This window comes from Notolepis coatsorum, assembly GCF_963971535.1.
Source record: "Notolepis coatsorum genome assembly, chromosome: 1".
In the NCBI taxonomy this organism is placed as follows: domain Eukaryota; kingdom Metazoa; phylum Chordata; class Actinopteri; order Aulopiformes; family Paralepididae; genus Notolepis; species Notolepis coatsorum.
The window spans coordinates 293,880,752-293,900,788 of record NC_140165.1 but is presented as its reverse complement, the minus strand read 5'-3'; the positions used below and the strand labels follow the sequence as shown (position 1 = coordinate 293,900,788).

At 44.4% G+C, this 20,037-nt stretch overlaps 1 protein-coding gene across 1 annotated transcript in view; it reads right to left on the bottom strand.

Annotated features, from left to right (window-relative positions):
- The window catches only part of LOC311239814 (SR-related and CTD-associated factor 4-like), an 88,095-nt gene continuing 68,058 nt past the window's right edge, over nucleotides 1–20,037 (bottom strand). The window contains exons 17-18 of the mRNA XM_084328263.1: nucleotides 4,078–4,216; nucleotides 1–1,547 (exon numbers count right to left, since the gene is read on the bottom strand). Coding sequence (XP_084184389.1) covers nucleotides 1,012–1,547; nucleotides 4,078–4,216 — 675 coding nt within the window. The 3' untranslated portion in view covers nucleotides 1–1,011. The remainder of the gene's footprint in view (nucleotides 1,548–4,077; nucleotides 4,217–20,037) is intronic.

The window sequence follows — 20,037 nt, the reverse complement described above, 5'->3', positions numbered from 1 at the left end:
ACTTTTATTAGCCTATTAAAAGTTTACAAGAAAAGATAATTATACCAGATATCCTAATCATGCAGATTATGTACTGGATAAGAAATGGGACAGTGACATGTTGATCATTAAGATGCGAGTAGACTGCAAAGTAACATTCAATGCTTAACCCAAAGCAATGCAGGGTATTGAGCTGGCTGTGTAACCCTTGTAGTTACAGGCAGCTCAACATCACATCTGTCCTTTTTAATTTGTTATTTTATGACTCATGATTTCACTAGGTGAGACCTAGAATTATAATCATAGGGTGAGAACAGGCAGATACCCCATGGTGCAACAGTTAAAAAAAAAAAAAAAAAAAGTTGTTCTCGTGGTAACAGATGTCACACTACCCTCTACTGGTAGGATGTGGGATCTGTTCATCCGTGTCAACTGATTCAAATAAAATGCATTTTCCCCTCATGATGACAGGATGAATGAAAAATTTCTTTGTACGAAAATATTTTTTTTTATTACTTAAAACAAACTTAAATGCCAAAGTTATGAAGTAATAGGTTTTCACTCCAATATTTTATAAACACAAAATGTGTTAATGAACAATGTGTTAAAGAGCAACCATAAACATTTGACAGGTTTACTTTTTTCCCCCGACTAGGGCCTACTTACCGAAGTGACAGAGCGAAACGTAAAACTAAACAAGACCTCAAATATACAAAATTATATTGAACAGCTATAAGCCATAAACAGTATTTACATCAACAGCCTCCTCTGGCAGACATCAGGAAAAAAAAGTACTTCTATTGGCTGTTTCAGTTTATCACTTGAGAGACTGAAAAACAAAAAAGTTATTTGGTGGCGATTCAGGTCTCTGGGCCAGACCTTAACCCAAGTAGAGGCTGGGGACCCCGAGGCTTAGAGAGCCTTGACTTCTGCATCCCAACAGTCTTTGCAAACCAGGCATGTTCTTCCAAGACACAGTTCAAAACAGTCTTATCACAGTGGCTCCTCCGACTCTCCCCGACGAGCCGCCTCTCACCACCTGCCTCTTTGGTACGGCCCCCCGAACCCTGGCCTCCCGTTCCCGAACCCTGGCCTCCCTTCCCGGTTGTCCATGCCCTCCGGCCCCATGGGATGCCGCTGGGGGAAAGGGAACCCCCGGGGGGGGAACTGCATGGGCATCCTGAAGCGGTCGGGCGGGAACATTGGGCCCCCGGCCATCATGTGAGGGGGCATGTGTGGCATGTTGGGAGGCGGGAGGAAAGGACGTAGGTGAGGGTTCGGCATCCCGGGAGGATGCTGCATGCCGTGAGGGTGCTGCATGCCGTGAGGGTGCTGCATGGGCTGCATGCCGGGAGGGTGCTGCATGCCGGGAGGGTGCTGCATGCCGGGAGAGTGCTGCACGCCGGGCCTGGGACCCTGCAGTGCTCCCGGGCCGGGCGGGCTCATCACCGGGGCTCCCGGTGAGCCCAGCCGGTTGTCGCTGCCCGAATCCGACAACGCGCCGTTTGCTGCATCGCGGGACAGCTCCTCTTTAGGTTTGCCACTCGCTGCGGCGGCGGGAGGAAAGCCTGGAAAACGAGAACAGAAGCACCGACACGTCCAGTTCAGAACAAAGCATGCTGGGAAGTTCCTGGTGATACAAATATTTTTTAATATACTAGTACTTCCTAACCGCAAAGGGTTCATTTTGAGCAAACTTTGTCAAATCGGGTGGCAGGGTCCAATGCGTTATCTGTCTAAGGCTTATGTGGTAGAACAGCAAGTTCGGAACGCCCAATCCACATTGATATAATTTTTTTTAAACATAATACATGCAATTTCTTTTGTGTGGTGTTATAACAATAAATAACAAAATGTTCTAAAGAATTTTTTTTAGTTATTACAGAGAGAGTTAAGTACCGGAAAAAGGTACCGCTGGGTACCGATACGGAATTCCAGGAACCGGTATCGGTTCAAATGTGAACGGTACCCAACCCTAGTGATTACTACAGTTATGTGTTTGGTTTGCGCTTTAACTTGTTTACTGTCAAACAATTTTCCATTCTTGCAAACATATAAAATGTCTCCCTCTTTAGGCCATTTGTCTTGTAACACCCTAGATTGGTTCTGTGAGCTGGCTCCCAGCCACAACCGCCCAGCCACAACCCTTCACAATTTCCTCTTTCCTTCACACCACATCACACCAGACCTTCCACATCTTCAAGTAGTAAATCTTCCAGAGAACTCACTCAGTGATCGATCACACAAGCTTGTAACTTTCTATTTGCCAAAAAACCCTCTTTTCATCAGGCTACTTCATTCTAACATTAGTTCTGAGAAGAATGAGGTTTAATAATAACAATCAGTAGCACAATCATAATAGCGGTAATGCCTCCTTGTCTTGTGCGAGACTCTCGTTTCCTCGCGCTCTTGGACGATTCACATTCTCCTCTTAGTTGGTCAGGGTTCCCACACTTGCCTTGAAATTTGTTTCCATACTACCTCCTGATTTTCCAGGTACCATATTAAGTGATGATCTATAGGCCCCTGAAGTTTTCCGCCCTCATCCGCGCCCCCCTCCCCCTCACACACACAACCCCCTAGGACACCCGACTACTTACTTGATTTAAAAGATGTGCCAGTCAAGTCTACATTGTAAATGCTTAGAGATTATGTCATTGATAATATCAATGCATGAAATAATGCAACAAGCTGTAGATGAACAACAATTTATTGAACTGGAACACATGAGCACTGGGATTGATATATGTTCTCTCTTCCACTCCTCTCCTATCTCATCCTGTCCTCTTCTCTCTACACCTCCCCTCGTGTCCGCTCCTGTCTTCTCTTCCTACTCTTCTCAACTCCTCTCCACTGTTCTCCCTTTTCCTCTGTCATCCTCCTCTTCCATCTTCGCGGCCTCTTCTCTTCCTGGCTAACTGGCTCGTTATGAGAGCTAACGTTGGCTAGCTACTGTACCCGGCGCTGGCTAACTGGCTATCGTTATGAGAGCTAACGTTGGTAGCTACTGTACCTGGCGCTGGCTAACTGGGTCGTTATGAGAGCTAACGTTGGTAGCTACTGTACCTGGCGCTGGCTAACTGCCTCGTTATGAGAGCTAACGTTGGTAGCTACTGTACCTGGCGCTGGCTAACTGGCTCGTTATGAGAGCTAACGTTGGCTAGCTACTGTACCTGGCGCTGGCTAACTGGCTCGTTATGAGAGCTAACGTTGGCTAGCTACTGTACCTGGCGCTGGCTAACTGGCTCGTTATGAGAGCTAACATTGGCTAGCTAGTTTTTTTTTCTTCTTTTTTCTTTTTTTAATCGTTTTCCCCCTCCTTCTTTTTCCGATTTTTCTCCCATCCCACCCTTCCTGGTTGTTGCGCACTTTCCCCTACTGTTGGTCCGAGAGACCGGAGACTGTCACATGCTTTCCAGCCTGGCCGCGCAGATTCTCACTGGGAGAGTGTAACGTGTGGGAGGCCGCACTACCTCTCTCCGGATCCTACCTTCGCTGAGCAGGCGCCCCGACCGAACTGTAGGGGTCGCTGTCCAAACCCGCCAGCTTTCCCACCCTCTAATTTAGTGTGAACGGCCAGCCAAGCTGGTGACAACGCCGGGAGCTGGATTCGAACACGCGAATCCAGCATCTCCGGCGTTGGTGACGAACGCAATCTTGGCTAGCAAGTTAGCAAGATTGCACTGCTTACTAACCAACGTTGATAAACCCAGGTTTACCACACAGTTAAAACACAGCTACTTACATTTGAGGATAAACTTGCATAAGAAGTTTCACTCAAGTTTCACTGTAGATGCCAAGGCTCCCTTGGCTCACCAAGTTGCCTGCATCAAATTCCAACATCCAATATACCATATAGGATGCCAAGAGCATGCTCTACATCATGTTAATTCTGTGCTCAATAGTTAAATTGTATTACACATCATCCAATAAAATTTTCCAGGACAACTCTTTCTATTTCCATGTAATTGGTCACTTTTGCTCAGTTTCCATGCCTTTCCATACCTGGAAAATGAAAAAATTAATCCCATGTTTTCAATGTTTTCCAGGTACCGTGGGAACCCTGTTGGTGCTTGAACTCTCTCTCTCGCGTCTTACCTGGAGGCATCTTTGTAGGGTCAAATCCAGTGGGGATAAAAGGAGGTGCTCCTGGAGGTAGGGATGTGAGGGGCTGCACCATGGCTCCAGGGAAACCGGGTAAACCTCCAATGGGTCCTTTCTGTTGAACTGGGGACACCTAGAAGACAAAGACACAAAGAATGGCGTACCAATTAAAGCCAGTGTCTTTGTCGGAAACCGGAAACTACACGGAATTCAAACAAAATATAAATTTTACAATGTTATAGATAGCAGCTTTAAGTTTGAACTAAAAGCCAGGACAAACGCTTTCCTCGAGTCATGAACTGCTCATGGAAAATTAGCTCCAACTAGCTCCAATTAGCTCATGGTAGCTTCTCGATGTACAGATACACCCTGTGTGGAAGAGGCAGATTGTTTCAAATACCACAGGTTCACAGCTAGTTCTCCAGCTGGGGGTACCACAGGTTCACAGCTAGTCTCCCCAGCTGGGGGTACCACAGGTTCACAGCGGAGGCGGAAGATGATTTCCATTTTAAAAGAACAAGTTCACGGGGCCAAGCATTAATCCTGTCTGTACCCATTCTGTGTCACACGATGGGAAGTCTGTCAAAGATGCAGGATCGCCCAGGATATATAGGCTAGGGGAGAAAGGGACATTGCATCCAATAACTTGCTAAATTATTTCATGAATCTCCTACCAAAACTGTTGGACTTTGGGACATGTATTGTCCACAGTATATGGACCAATGTACCCTCATCATTTTGGCATCTCCAGCATGTCAGGGTTCATTTGAGTTAATTTTACCCTATGCAATTTGGATGGGGTCCAATGAATCATATTCAACATAATTGAATTGAATGCTTCGGGTTTTGAGTTCCCTGGACATCTTTTTAAAGTTATGCAGAATCCTGCTCCACCACCCCCTCTGTGAATGATACATTAAGATATATCTCCCAAAGTTAGCCTAAGATTGGATGAGTCCTTGTCTGAAATATTCAGAAGAGTCTGATAGTAGAGCGAGGCCTCATCTCCATTAATTGTGCCAGCAAGCCTACACTAGGGGGAGGTGTTGAGTGTCTATGCTGTAAATATTTCCCAAAAATTATGCTGTGGTTGGCCATATGGGGACCTTAGATCCAGATGAAAGGGTTTGAGTGCACCGACTTCATAGAGGTTCCCAAGCACTGTGATCCCCTTATCAACCCATGGCCAGTCCCCTATGCATAGCTTAGGGTTTAGCCACACCAAGGTTAACAGGTGGAGGTGAGGATTGAGATTGAACAAAAACATCACTCTTCCACACCCACTGCATGTGTAAGAGAATAGGATTAGTTTGTGCATCTTGCGAGAGTTTAAGGGAAATATAATGCATGGGGGTGAGCGTGTTAAACAGTGAGCTCTCGAGGTCAAACCATGGTGGGGGGGGGGGGGCTCTCTCGGGTGACAGGGTCCAATGCATTATCTGTCTAAGACCCAATCGACATTGATCTACTGGCCTTGCAGCCTACTCAGCTTTAGTCTGGGGTATTTATCATTCCAAAGAAATGTGTTACATAATAATGTAACATATTTAAGTGGAATCTTAATTTGGAGCGCTTGCAAAAATGTATTACATTTAGAGATGCAGATCATTTTTAGCACACTGGCTCTACCAGAGAGAGCGAGAGAGAGACCACCAATCTATAGGTCTTAAATGTATCTAGTAGAGGTAAAAAATTAACCCTAATAAGGTTAGGCAACAATGCAGGAAATGTAATACCTAGGTATTCAACACCAGACCATGGCTATTTAAAGTCAGTGGAATAGGGTGCTAGGACAATATGGGCTTAAAGAAAGCAATTATGATTTGACCCAATTTATTTTATATCCAAATATTTTAGAAAATAGGTTAATAGTTTTATAGAAATTATAATAATTTAAAAAAGTAATTGCAGGAAGGGAACATTGTGGTTCAGTTACAAAGACCAGAGCTTCATCAGCATAAAGCATAAGCTTGTGGACAGTACGGTCTATCTTACTAGGGAAATCAGGGTCTCTACGGATAGCTGCCAGCGGTTACAGTGCTAGCGCAAAGAGTAAAGGGCTCGCCGGGCAGCCTTGGCACTTGCCTCATGTAGCTCGAAAGGCTGTGAAATAACACAATTTGTTATAACTGAAACCCTGGGCTTGATATATAGGTACTTAATCCAGCAAATACACTTTGAGCTGAAACCAAACGCCTCCAAGGTGGAGAACAAATATTGCCACTACACCCTGTTGAAGGCCTTCTCTGCATCCAGAGAGGGCTGCTGAAGGGAATGACTCATTTCGGGAACACCACATGATATAAATTAGTCTTCATAGACTCAGATCTAAGCTTTAAGTCCCACATCAACAAGATGACAAAAACATAATTCTTCCATCTTAGAAAAATAGCTAAAGTACGACCATATATAAATCAAAAGGACGCTGTAAAACTGACCCTTGCCTTTATTTCAAGCAGACTTGACTACTGTAATGCACTCCTTACTGACCTCCCGTAAAAAATAAAAATAAAAAAACTCAGCTCATTCAAAACACTGCAGCTACAGCATTAACTAGAACAAAAAGGAGAGAGCATAGTAGTCCAGTTTTAGCTACTCTGCACTGGCTTCCGGTAACATTTAGAATTGGACATTAAGATCCTCCTCCTTATAGACAAAGCCCTAAATGGAACAGGCAGTTACATTGCCAATTATCTTGTCAACTACTGTATGTGCCATCAAGAACATTACGATCATCTACTACTGGTTTATTGAAGTTTCAGCCAAAAGAAAATCAGGGATGCAGCCATTGCTAACTATGCACCAAAGCTATGGAACACTTTACCTATGGACATTTTCAAATATTTTCAAAAGTACGCTAAAAATATATCTCTTCACCAGAGCGTTTTAATAGATTATATCACTTTACACTCATTACATCCACACTGTGATTATTGGATTGAAATTATAGCTATTTTATTGTTTATGTTGCTATTTTAATGCATCCTGCCACTTTGCACTCAACACTGATTATTGTATTGTAAATGAGAGCTATTCTATTGTATCAAACAGGGACTAAAGACTGCGTAGGCCTACAGTTTAAACTGTGGGTCATAAAAGGCAATCTAAACAGACAAATCTCAAAATGAATGTGTTTTTATGACCATCTAAAGGGGAAGACTCAGGTTTTAAACTGTAGGCCTACACATATGACAATTCAAATCCCTTTTCTTCTTGTATGGGTGGATACAAAAAATAAAAACAGTGTCAAGTTTCTAAATATACGTATGTACATTTATGTATGTATATGTATGTACGTATGCACAGTATGTGTGTATGTACGCATACATGTATGTATGGATGTGTGTATGTATCTGTGTATATGTGTGTGTATGTATGTACATATACTACACCTAAATGTAGTGACTTCATTGACACAATAAAGTATAAAAAGAAATAAAACAAAGGAGTGAATATTTGTATTATTACCTGCAGATTTTGACTTTTGCTCCATCTATTTAATGCACGTTATGTCTATTTTACTGCTGTGAAGCACTTTGAGCAGCAAGTCTTGTATGAAAGGTGCTATACAAATAAAGTGTATTATTATTATCAATGTAGCCACAGGATCTATCCCCTTGTCAAGCTGCACTGCTAAAATCCTGGAAATAATTTTACCCTGTCAGGCTAATTAGTCTGTAATTCTTGCATTCCAGCAGATCCTTGCCAGTCTTTAATATTAGAGAAATACAGGCCTCAGGCAGTGATGAAGGGATGCTCCCCTCACAATACACCAGCTCCTCAGCATACAGCTAGTAGAACTTTGCCATGAAGCCATCTGCACCTGAGGCTTTACCTGAAATAACCTCTATGATCTCCTCCTTAGTAATCAGCATGTCCAGCAATTCTGGTCCTCCGACAAGGTGGTGAGAGAGAGAGGAGTTAAGAATTCCTGTATCTCCTGCTGGTCCACCTGTGATTCCGACGAGTATAGGCCTGCATACAAATCCTTAAATCTCTTGTTTATGTCATTGGAATCAGACAATAAATCATTCTTCTCTGTTCTAACGGCTGGAATTGCGCTCAGTGCTTCCCTCTGCTCAATAGACCAAGCCAGTATGTTTCCTGCTTTATTGCCTTCTTCAAACAGTTTCTAACAAAACAAACAAAAAGGATTTCTAAGGCACTGCAAAATGTTGACTGCTTGAACTTGCACAATAAGTTAGACTTTAAGGTCATTACGCATTCAATTGACTTTTAACCCATTGCAACCGGGAAACACATGTGTGTGTATATAGAGGCTATATAATGCATTAGCAGCAGGCGTTTTAAGTCTAAATGGGTTCATTCAAAAACACATTCACAAACACACCTCTTCAAATCTGCTTTTAAACTGTAATACTGGTTGCTTTTTCCCCCCTCCTATGTTCCTTTGGTTTGATTTTGTTTGGTTGTAGTATTTTCCAAAATCTCAAAGCACACCTGAACTCATTCCATAGTTCAATAGTGTGCTTTGCCAACCTTGCCGAGAATTACTGGATGGTGGATATAACCTTATTTACAGAAAACTCTTTCCGAAGCAGCATTACAATCACCAGGTATGGAGTTCATATTTGTGATTTATTTTTTATTTATTGTACCTTCAGAATCTCACAGGCAATGAGTCTGCATACAGACGGGAGGTTGAGCAGCTGGTATCCTGTTGCAGCCAGAACAACCTAGAGCCATATGCTCAGAAGACGGTGGAGATGCTTGTGGAGCCCTGGAAGAGCCGTGAATCCTTGTGTTGTGTTAATTACAGCATCATGCAATGATGTAGATGTAAGACATAGCAATACCTCGTCTTATAGGGACTGCTACCTCATCATTTCATTGAGCTGTAATTGACACCACACAAGGATTCAATGTCCCAGATGAGACCACCACACCCATGGCTCATATTCAAACTAAACAAATGTGTGCAAAACTGTTTGGATGCATGTTGAGATTATGTGCAAAATAAATCAGCACAATATTTTTGGTGACGTGCCCCTTACAAAGAACGTATTGAACAGGCTCTATATACAGCAAATATATTCTTTGCACCCCTGCAAATACTAAATCATATTTATTACGCTCCTATTGCTGTATATTATATACAGTGACACTTCCCACATTGTATTTTTCCCACATAGCGTGCAGGACTGCTGGCCGCGGGCTATGAATGGCCACTCACAGAGAGTGATCTGCAGGGCTTCTCTAGCCCACGGATGCACAGGTAGCGCCATGGGTCTGTGCGGCTTCATGCGCGTTGACCCTTGATTGATTGATTGAAAAGTTTATTAACAGATTGCAGAATGGGTACAGTACAGTACAGCTCAATACATACAATTGTTAAGGGGATGCAGACCAGAGAAAGACTTTCGTCTTGTTTACATCAGGGTCCCCCATTTTCAATTCATCATAACATATATGACATACATGACATACAGATAGACAGTACTGCTACATCTATACATTTATGACATATCAGATTTGCAAATACAGTACTGTTTGTGATACAAAAGTGTCCAGAAAAAGAGTGTATATACATTTGGCGTAGAAACTGTACATTGGAGGAGGTTGGGTGGGTGGGGTGGGGTTGGGTGGGTGGGTGAGGGCTGTACATTGGAGGTGGGGGGGGGGGGGTTGGGTAGGGGACACACACATTTTACACTGTACATTGGAATACTGACAAATCCTTACTTGGTAATTTACTGTACAACTAGGTTAGGACATTTGTAGGGGCCAGTTTCGAATTGCAGTCTCACGTAGGTGTTTTTTGAGTGTTTTTGAAAGTGGGTAGTGATTCACATTCCTTTACAGCTTTGGGTAGGGCGTTCCACATTGATGTGGCATAATTGCGAAACGTGTTTAGTCCCTTGTTTGAGCCGAATCTGGGTTTTACATGATTTGTGGAGCTCCCTCTGGTGTTGTGATTCACTGACCTTTGGGAAGTATTTTGACATGTACATGGGTACCTTGGTCACGTAGTGTATCTTGTAGACCAGGCCCATTGCAAGTTGCTGTACTCTGTCGTCTACTCTAAGCCATCCTAGGTTGTCAAAGTGGGCAGGGGTGAGGTGGGTTCTAGGAGTCAGGTCAAGCAGTAGTCTGACTAGCTTGTTTTGAGATGTTTGTAATTTGTTTTTTAGTGCCTTTGAGGTGCTTTGGTACCATGAGGTGCAAGCATAGTCGTAGTACCCTTGAATGAGTGCTCCTGCTAGAGTCTTCAGGGTATTCTTGTTTACCAGAGAGGAGATCCGGTACAAGAATCGCGTTCGTTGGTTGACTTTTTTTTATTACATTGGATGCCATTTTGTCACAGGAAAGATTAGCCTCTAGGATGGAACCCAGGTAGGTAATTTCATCTTTCCTTGTGATAATATTGTCACCCACTGTAACCGAGAAGCCGTCGGTCTTGCTGAGTTTGTTATTTGAACCGAAGAGAATGGACTCTGTTTTGCCCATGTGTAATGATAGTTTGTTGTCGGCGAGCCATATGCAGATTTTGCCTAGTTCCGAGCTGAGGGCTTTTTCAACCTGTAACATGTTCTTGTCAGAGACCAGCAGGGCTGAGTCGTCCGCAAACAGGAACAAGTTGCAGTCACAAGCTGACGACATGTCATTTGCATAAATTGCGTTTGCACAATACCTGCTACAGTGCTTTTGTATTATACATCCGCTTGTTTAGCATTTACTTTTAAATACATTTTCAATTTGAATGCTCTATTTCTATATTCCTGATGTGTTGTTTTGTCTTCTTTGCGCAAGCAAGCGGCAAACCAAATTCCTTGTATGTGTAGATCATTGACTTAGTTAGTGAATACAGTATATTCAGGGCAGAGACGTGCACAGGTCAAGTCAGCGGTGAAACGATAGAGACAGTGAGTAGCAAAAGTATTTATTTATATATTGCTCAAAGCAGCCAAGGACAGCTATAGAGACAGACTGAAGGGGAGGCTACAGCCAACCAGAGAGGACAGCTATAGAGACAGACTGGAGGGCAGGCTACAGCCAACCAGAGAGGACAGCTATAGAGACAGACTGGAGGGGAGGCTACAGCCAACCAGAGAGGACAGCTATAGAGACAGACTGAAGGGGAGGCTACAGCCAACCAGAGAGGACAGCTATAGAGACAGACTGGAGGGCAGGCTACAGCCAACCAGAGAGGACAGCTATAGAGACAGACTGGAGGGCAGGCTACAGGCAACCAGAGAGGACAGCTATAGAGACAGACTGGAGGGCAGGCTACAGGCCAATAACACCAGAGAGGTGTGGGCGGGTGTCAGGAGGATCACAGGGTTTAAGCAGCAAGGCATGGCTGTGGAGGGTCACCCTGGAGCTATGTCCCCCTGGAGCTGCGCCCCCCTGGAGCTGTGTCCCCCTGGAGCTGTGTCCCCCTGGAGCTATGTCCCCCTCTGGAGCTATGTCCCCCTGGAACTGTGTCCCCCTGGAGCTGTGTCCCCCCTGGAGCTGTGTCCCCCTGGAGCTGCCCCCCCCCCTGGAGCTGCGTCCCCCTGGAGCTGCGTCCCCCAGGAGCTGTGTCCCCCTGGAGCTGCCCCCCCCCCCCCCCTGGAGCTGCGTCCCCCAGGAGCTGTGTCCCCGTGGAGCGTGCAAACGAGTTTAAGTTGTTTTTCAATAAGTTTGACCAGAGGAGCCTCTCGCCACTCCTCCCCCACCCTTCAACACTGGCACCCATCCGTGGCTGGGTGGCACAGCGGACATTGCGCTAGTCACCAACGCAAGAGACACCGGGTTCAAATCCGGCTGTCGGCGTTGCCTCCGGCTTGGGCCGCCGTCATACTAACTCAATTGGCAGAGTTAGCGGGTGGGAAGTCGAAGGGTGGTAGTCTGGTCATTGTGAACAGCGACTCCTACAGGTCGGTTGGGGCACCTGCACAGCAAAGTCAGGAAAATGGCGGGGGCAGTGTGAGCCTCCTACACGTTACTCCTCGCCAAATGAGTCCGTGCTGGCAGGTGAAAAGATGCGGCAGGCTGCCTCCACATGTATCGCCAGTGGGGGGCATATGCGAGCAACGGTCAGGACAGGACAGGGAGAATTGGCACGAGAGGTAAATTGGGATGGGGAGAAAAATCACAGAAAAAGGAGAAAAATAAAACACTGGCACCCATCCCCCAAGCACCCCACCGACACAACCCCCCCCCCCCCCATCACCCCAGTCACCAGCACACTACCTCTGGAGACAGCAGCATGGCTCCCACCCACCCTTGACCATCACTAACAGCCAAATGGTGAGGCAGCTCTCCAAGATCAGTGTAAACGAGGCCAGAGGACCAGACAACACCAAACCTAGGGTGCTCACGGCATAAGCTGGGAAGCTGGCTGCACCATTTCAGCACCATTTCAACCTCTCCCTGAGGCTGGATAGGGTGCCCCAGCTCTGGAAGACATCCTGCATTGTCCCAGTGTCCAAGAAGGGAAGCCCAAGTGCCCTCAATGATTACAGGCCAGTTGCTCTGATGTCACACGCCATGAAGACCTTTGGGAGAGACGGGTCCTGGTCCTGCAACACCTCAAGCCCCTGGTGCGTGACTCCCTCGACCCCCTGCAGTTTGAATACCAGGCAAACATTGAGGTGGAGGATGCCATCATCTACATCTACATGCTCCACAGAGCCTACATGCACCTGGAGAGCATGCAGCTCAGTGAGAATCATGTTGTTCGACTTCTTCAGCACCTTCAACACAATCCAGCGTTTGCAGCTAGTGGAGAAGGCTGGAGCATGGCCTGGTGGCCTGGATCACTGACTACCTCACCAACAGACCATGATATGTCAGATGTACTGGTGAGCAACACCGGCGTCCCCCAGGGAACTGTGCTGCAACCCTTCCTGTTCACCCTCCGACTTCTGACATAACTCGAGTGGGTGCCACCTACAGAAGTTCTCAGACGAGAAAGAGGACGAGTACAGGGCCCTGGTGGAGAGCTTTGTAGGGCGGAGCGACAGCAACCACCTCCAACCACAACATCAGCAAGATCAAGGAGCTGGTGGTGGACTACCAGAGAGGCAAGAAGACCCCCCCCCCCCCCTCACATCAACCATCCGAGGGGATGAGGTGAAGATGGTCAAATTAGACTGGTCGGACAACGCAGAGGCTCTCTACAAGAAAGGACAGAGCACAGGCTGTTCTTCCTGAGGAGACTCTGATCCTTCAATGTGTGCAATAGACTGCTGCTATAGAAATAGTCATTTTACCAGTCTGTAGTAGCTAGCGTCCTCTTTTTTGCCGCTGGGGGGGCTACAATCAAGGTACACTAACAAACTGCACAAGCTGGTGAGGAAGGCTAGCACGGTGGTGGTCGAGCTGGTCAAACTAGAGGTGTTGGCATAGAGGAGGAGAACCCCTCCACAAGGAGCTAGCCAAGATGTGGAGCATGTTCAGTCATACCCCGCACTCCACCAACCGTCTCGGCCGGTCCTTCGTGCCAGTGGCCATTAGGCTCCATAACAGCTGCAGAACTCGAGGACTATTAGGAATGTCTGGCCACTAAGTGACTCTGAAACCCACACAGACTATAACGTATGACACATATCATGCAAGTTAGGGTACAAACCATCACCTGCACCTTGTGTATAATGTTAATTGTTTTCATATTGTTATATTCAGAGCTAATTGTAGTGTTTATTTGTATTGCCTATATTTATGTCTTTCTTCTATTACACTGCCCATACCTGTACCTCCACTCCCCCATGCTGGTAGGACACCCACATTTCCCAAAGGGGATCAATAAAGGAATATCACATCTTATCTTATTTTATCTGATCTTATTTGCTTTGAAATATAGTAGAGCAAAAGCATAAGTTACTTAAAACTAAAATACTCAAGTACAGTACAAATCTAACATCTGAATCGGTCCTTCGCTGAGAACAATTCATCCGATCGACTTCACATTTGGTGGGTGTATTGCCGAGGACCCATGGGAGTGCAGTGTGAAGTTGATTGGATCAGCGGTTCTCGAGGACTCTGCAAGCAGCAATACCAAGGGGCCAAGCAATTGAGCCGTTCCGAACGGGCACTGCACTGGTACCTAACAATAAAAAATATACTTTTACAGTGCTTGAGTAAATGTACAGTTACCCCTGGAAACGATCCGGTATAAGCTGAGGAATGGTATTAGGAGGGCATGGTATTTCAGTTATAGTAACAGGAGGTGGACATTGGTCAGCCATCAAATCAATTGTACATCCACATTGTAGGAAAGAGTCCCTCTTGCAACTCTAATCTCTATGACGCCAACGGGCAATAAAAGGTATTTAAAATATTGTAAAAGGTATGTGAACAAGTAGCTATTGAGCTTGGATCTTTTTTCCTTGATTTTATCAGTGCATAGGATGCTTAGTTGAAATTGGGGGCAAATAAGATCACAATTAATAGCGGGACAGTGCTTATGCTTTCTATTTAAATCACAATCAGTTAAATGAGAATCTCAAGTATAGTGTATACTTGCCACTGACCAGTGGTGGAATAAGGAGGCCATTTGGAGAAACAATGACGATATATTTTGCTTTGCACAGAATCTCACATTATATCCCAAAACTCTGAACCATTTTGAATGCATTCATTTAGAGCTATCGAAACTCGATGATGAGGTTGCATGTCATCGGCGGGCAATGAATCCAATGTGTTGTGTTAATTACAGCCCAATGCTGTAATGAAATGAATGAAATGGAATGGAGATGAAATACCCAATGCTATCTACCGTTTAGAATAAAAAAGCACTATTTTTATGAATTGATGGCATGTCTTGAATGCAAAAGTCTTTTAGTTGTAAACCCATAAATAAATGTAATTGTGAGTAAAAAGATAATTGCCTCTAAAACATAAAGTCTAAAGTCCCTTGGCTACTTTCCACCCATGCTACTGACTGTATTTGGAGGGGGGGGGGGGGGAGCAGTTTATAATGACTCACATTTTATTCTTCCTGAGAGGAAATTATTCCTCTGCATTCGACACATCCTGAGCAATTAGGGGCTCAGTGTCTTGCTCAAGGACACGTCGACACGCTGCCGGGATCAAACCTGGAAACTTCAGATCACCAGACGACTGCTCTGCCGCACCATTAAAGTATCATTATACAATTATTAGCATAAACTTTTTTTGTAGATGAATTTTTTTTGCGGGGCCCTCAGGGCACCGGTCTATAAGAGTCTACACAGGTACAGACTAATGCCACCAAATCAGTGCTGTGAACGAGCACCGCATAGCGATGGTACAACTACACACAACTTTTAAGTGATATTGTGGCAGATGCTTAGAGCAAAGGGACCTCAATTCCCTTTTAGTGCCCATCTCTTAGTATGCATTTAATATCTTAAGTATGCATCTGTATATTCAATTCTGAACACTTGGAGAGTTCATTTAAAATCCTGTAGTAGTCAGGCTACTTTTAAAGTTGCACGTAGCACTTACACAACGGCGCACATCATCGTATCAAGATTCTTTTAAACACCCGGGGAACAGTTTGACCTTAAAGGATCACGCCGGGGGGACTCCAGTAGCACACCACATAGCGCGCTGAGTCACGAAAGCGGTCGTCCCGGGTTCGTTTCCCAGTCCCGGCGACCATTTGCCGCACGTCTTCCCTACCTCTCCTCCCGTTCTCTCTCTCTCGGTCCTGCGTGGCCAGAAAAAGCTGAAAATGCTATAAATAAAAGTTAAAAAAAATAAAATAAAAAAGGAACACGCCAACATTGGGAAATTAGCTTACCATCTTCTCCAGAGATAGACAAGAAGATAGATACCAGTTTCCTCTCTGTGCGTTCAGTAGAAAGCTATCTGGCCGTTAGCCTAGCTTAGCACAATGAATGGAAGCAGACAGTGCCGGTTAGCCATCGGGAGAGGTGTTAGTTGGACAATGCCTAGGCTAACCGGCCATATCCGCTTCCATTCATTGTGCTAAGCTAGGCTAACGTGCAGCCAGATCGCTTTCTACTAAACGCACAGAGAGGAAACTGGTATCTATCTTCTTGTCTCGCTCTGAAGAAGACAAGCCAATTTCCCAAAATGTTGGTGTGTTCCTTTAACACATTCAGAGCCGGCCGGATATGACCAAATTAGGGCTTGTAGGCCAGCGATTTAATCAATGGGAGGACGGGGATATTTGCGAACGCTTAAACTATATCTTAAATTATGGCTATGGGTCTAATACACCAGTCGCTTATCAATGACTTGCTTGCAGTCAACATGTACGAAACAGATTGTTTTTTTCATCTGTACATTTCCGTTTTATACCGTTTTGAATAAGAGTATAGTTTGAGATTTCTAGTAATTCCAGAGAAAGACGCGATAATAGCCCTTTAGTGGAATACACAGAAAACGTTGCAATTTTTCGGCCTATTTATGAATCGTTTTCAAATAAACGCTAGATTATCGATAGTACATGTGTACTTATGCACGCTAGAGAATCGAGCTGAAAAATCTATTCCCTCATTTCCTGATCAGCGGACACACACATATGGCACACGCTGATATCTCTGTGAAAACAGATCCGATTATCCTAAGACTGGTAAAATAGATTCCTTACCTCAGATCAGATGTTCTCCAAAAAGATTATTCCAATTCCTGATCGCCATTCCAAATATCGATCGCGTTTATTGATTCAGCGCTGGCTACTGGAAATACAGATTCCACGCAGTTCTGAGGGTCGGCGAAGACTTGAATCTCTTCGGCTGGCTTGCCGGATAATGATGACCTGTCCTGGGGGGTCAGCATTGCCTCTGCTGTGGGCAAAGCACAGCAGCGCCTTTTCTATCTTAGGAAGCTTAAATGGGCTAAACTCCCACAGGGACTGATGGCCAACTTCTACCACTGCGCAGTAGAGAGTGTACTCACGTACGGACTACTGGTGTGGTTTACTGGCTGCACCAGGGCAGAGAAGGAGGCCCTCCACAGAGTGGTCAAGGCTGCGAGGAGGATCACTGGAGCTAGCCTCCCAGATATCTCCACAGTCTTTACCTCCCGCTGCCTACGGCGTATAAATAACATCTTACTAGACCAGTACCACCCAGCAAACCATCCCTTTCAACTGCTGCCCTCTGGTCGAAGGTACAGATCCATCCAGTCCGGAACCAGCAGACTGACCAACAGCCTCTACCCACGGGCTGTCAGGCTGCTCAACGACGAACATCAACTTGCCCCCCCCCGCATCCCACCCCCGGTGACATAACTCCCACTCCCACATTACAACAATAACTGTGAACCGGACTTGCATTGCTGCACTATACAATACTTCATCCCTTGCAAGTCAACGCCCCTCCCCCCCCCCCTCCTTCCATCAACTCACTGGACTGAAATATTTATATTTATTAATTTATTTGCACAAGCACTAAATGCACTTGGGACAATGATGGTATGTTATATATTGGGACATTGGGACATTGATACTTTATTACTATATTACTATTATTATTGACATTATTATTTTGCACATGTTATATCTTATGTTGTATGCCAGTGGTGATGTTCCTAACAAATGTCGTTGTACCAACAATGACAAATAAAGATCTATTCTATTCTATTCTAAGTAAAATGAGGAAACTGGATTTTCCCCCACCCATCAGTCTAATCCAATGGGGTGCAGTACAACAGGGAGAGACGATAGGGGGCGGTATTTTCCCAATGGAGCTCAGAGAGAGGTTGAAGCACTAACGTGAGACTAGATTGATGAAATATGAAAACGACAAACAAACGCTATATGTCGTCGCTGGCATTCAACGGTCGGCATGAACTAAGGACATATATAACGTTGTTGGCACTCAAAGTGTTAAGAGGCGCCACATAGTATTTTAAAGGGTTTCCGTAGGTGGACCCTTTCATCCAAATCTCCTTTTTATACCTGGAGTGCATACGTTTATAGTGGGTTGGCCCCAATGGGAATCAAACCACTAACCCCAGCAGTATTAGTGCCATGCTCTAGTCTACCCATTACCAAAAAAACAGAACACCCACACCAATCCCCAGTCCTGACAGCAGGATGAAAGCCTGATGTGAGCGGCGAGTGACTGGAGCCAAGGCCACTCCAGGGTTACTGCACCTCTGATCTCCCTGCGGATATGTATAACGTAGAGTAATGCATTTATATGCCAATTGATAAAAGTATCTTCTTTTGTCATCACATCTTCAAGTCCACAAAATGTACCGTTAGCAGTATTACAGAACTTTGACATGTAGATTACTACGTCATGCCATTACTGCACCATTTCACCGCTTTACACAATGTGCATCTGTAACAGGTGTTGTGGCCGTGTGACGATATTGATATAGACTATTATTGCAGCCCCTGTAAAGTAAAATTATAGAATAGATCATTATCACCAGGCAGCAGCCTTAAGATGATTATGTTTGTCGTTTGTGATTTACTGATTTGAAATCTATGATATCAGCCCCCCCAATAATCTATAGGTATAGGGATATGACCCATAAATACCAACATGTAAATCTATGGCTCAAGAAATTGTTTTGCCTAATGGACATTTGCAAAATGGCCCAAATGAGAATATCGGCATGATGCATCCCACCGTTGCTTCATATCAACATACCTGACAATACTACAATATTTCTCCTTCCATTAATCCATCAGAAATGTTAGCCAGTCAGGGCAATCAATGAGAATCTTCTCAATCTTTTAGAACTACACATTTCCTAGGATCAAACTCTTTCCTACGACTCCCCGCTATACCACTTCCCTCTCAGCCACTGGCATAGTCAAAGCCAAGAGCAGCAGGCATCTTGAGAACATCGCTGCCCTCCCTTGAGATATAGACGTTTGATCATCAGCCTGCTTATCACTGGGTGACAGTAACCCACCTCCCAACACCATCACCACTCCTCTGCTTCCTGTTTCAGTATTCAAAGAAAAGATTGGAGGTGTATTACCCATTCTCCTATTAAACCATAATCATCACATCGAAGCTCATTTAATTTGATTTAAGAGCATACGTATGAATTACAATATTTGAATATAAAAAAAAACATCTATTTCCCCCTATGTTGGAATAGATCCCCGTTGAGCACAATCTCAGAATTTTGAGGTCTGACATTTCTAATGATGCCACAATGGTAACTGGCCATTGAAAGAAATATATGGTTTCAGTGACAACAGTAAGACTCTAAACTAAACTCCATTTCCTGTTGCAATGTTTGCTAATGCAATAGTTGACAGGAAATATGTTCCAAACTGTTTCCTAGCTAAATAATTCCAGTGAAACCGCCTATAAACTAATTCCAACCCTAAAATATAATTCTGAGAAAACAAAAAGATTGAAAACATACCCCTGAAAGAGATACGCTTAGATAAGCGGGCTTGTGATCACAAGCCTGCCAGTCCACTTCACAGCTTGGCTACAAAATCTGTGTGGGGGAAGTGAAAGAATAATGCTCTCCTCTTCTTAAACACCAACCTTTGGAGAGCCCATGAGCAAGTGACGTGGCTCCCTCCCTCCTTAAGGGTTAGATAATAGTGGAAGAGGGATGGGATCCAGAGATAAAAGGACAACAAAACTAAACTCAAAACACAAAGCCTTTCCAGTCTCAAGAAAGGTGTGCTTGTCGTGGTCAGAAGTATTTTCAATGTGTCGCGATTGTCAAAGGTGAATTCATAATTATGCAATTTAAAACAGATATGAAATGAAATTATATTTAGGTGCTGGTGGATATAATGACATAATATCCTCCTTGCCATTTGGCCAAGGTTTGAAGTCTTCAGATTAACAAGCTTTTAAGAACGATTGCCCTTTGCATTGTCACGAGGACACAAGCAATGAATGAGCCTTGATAAGAATTTCATATCAATAGAGGACTTGCATGGGATGTTTGTGTAGTCTTCCAACATGGCTGCCTGTAGCATAGCAACCATTACTTTATATATGGCAATGGAAGAGACAATGGTTGCTATGTGTTGATAATGTTGATAAATAACATAATTAACAAAAA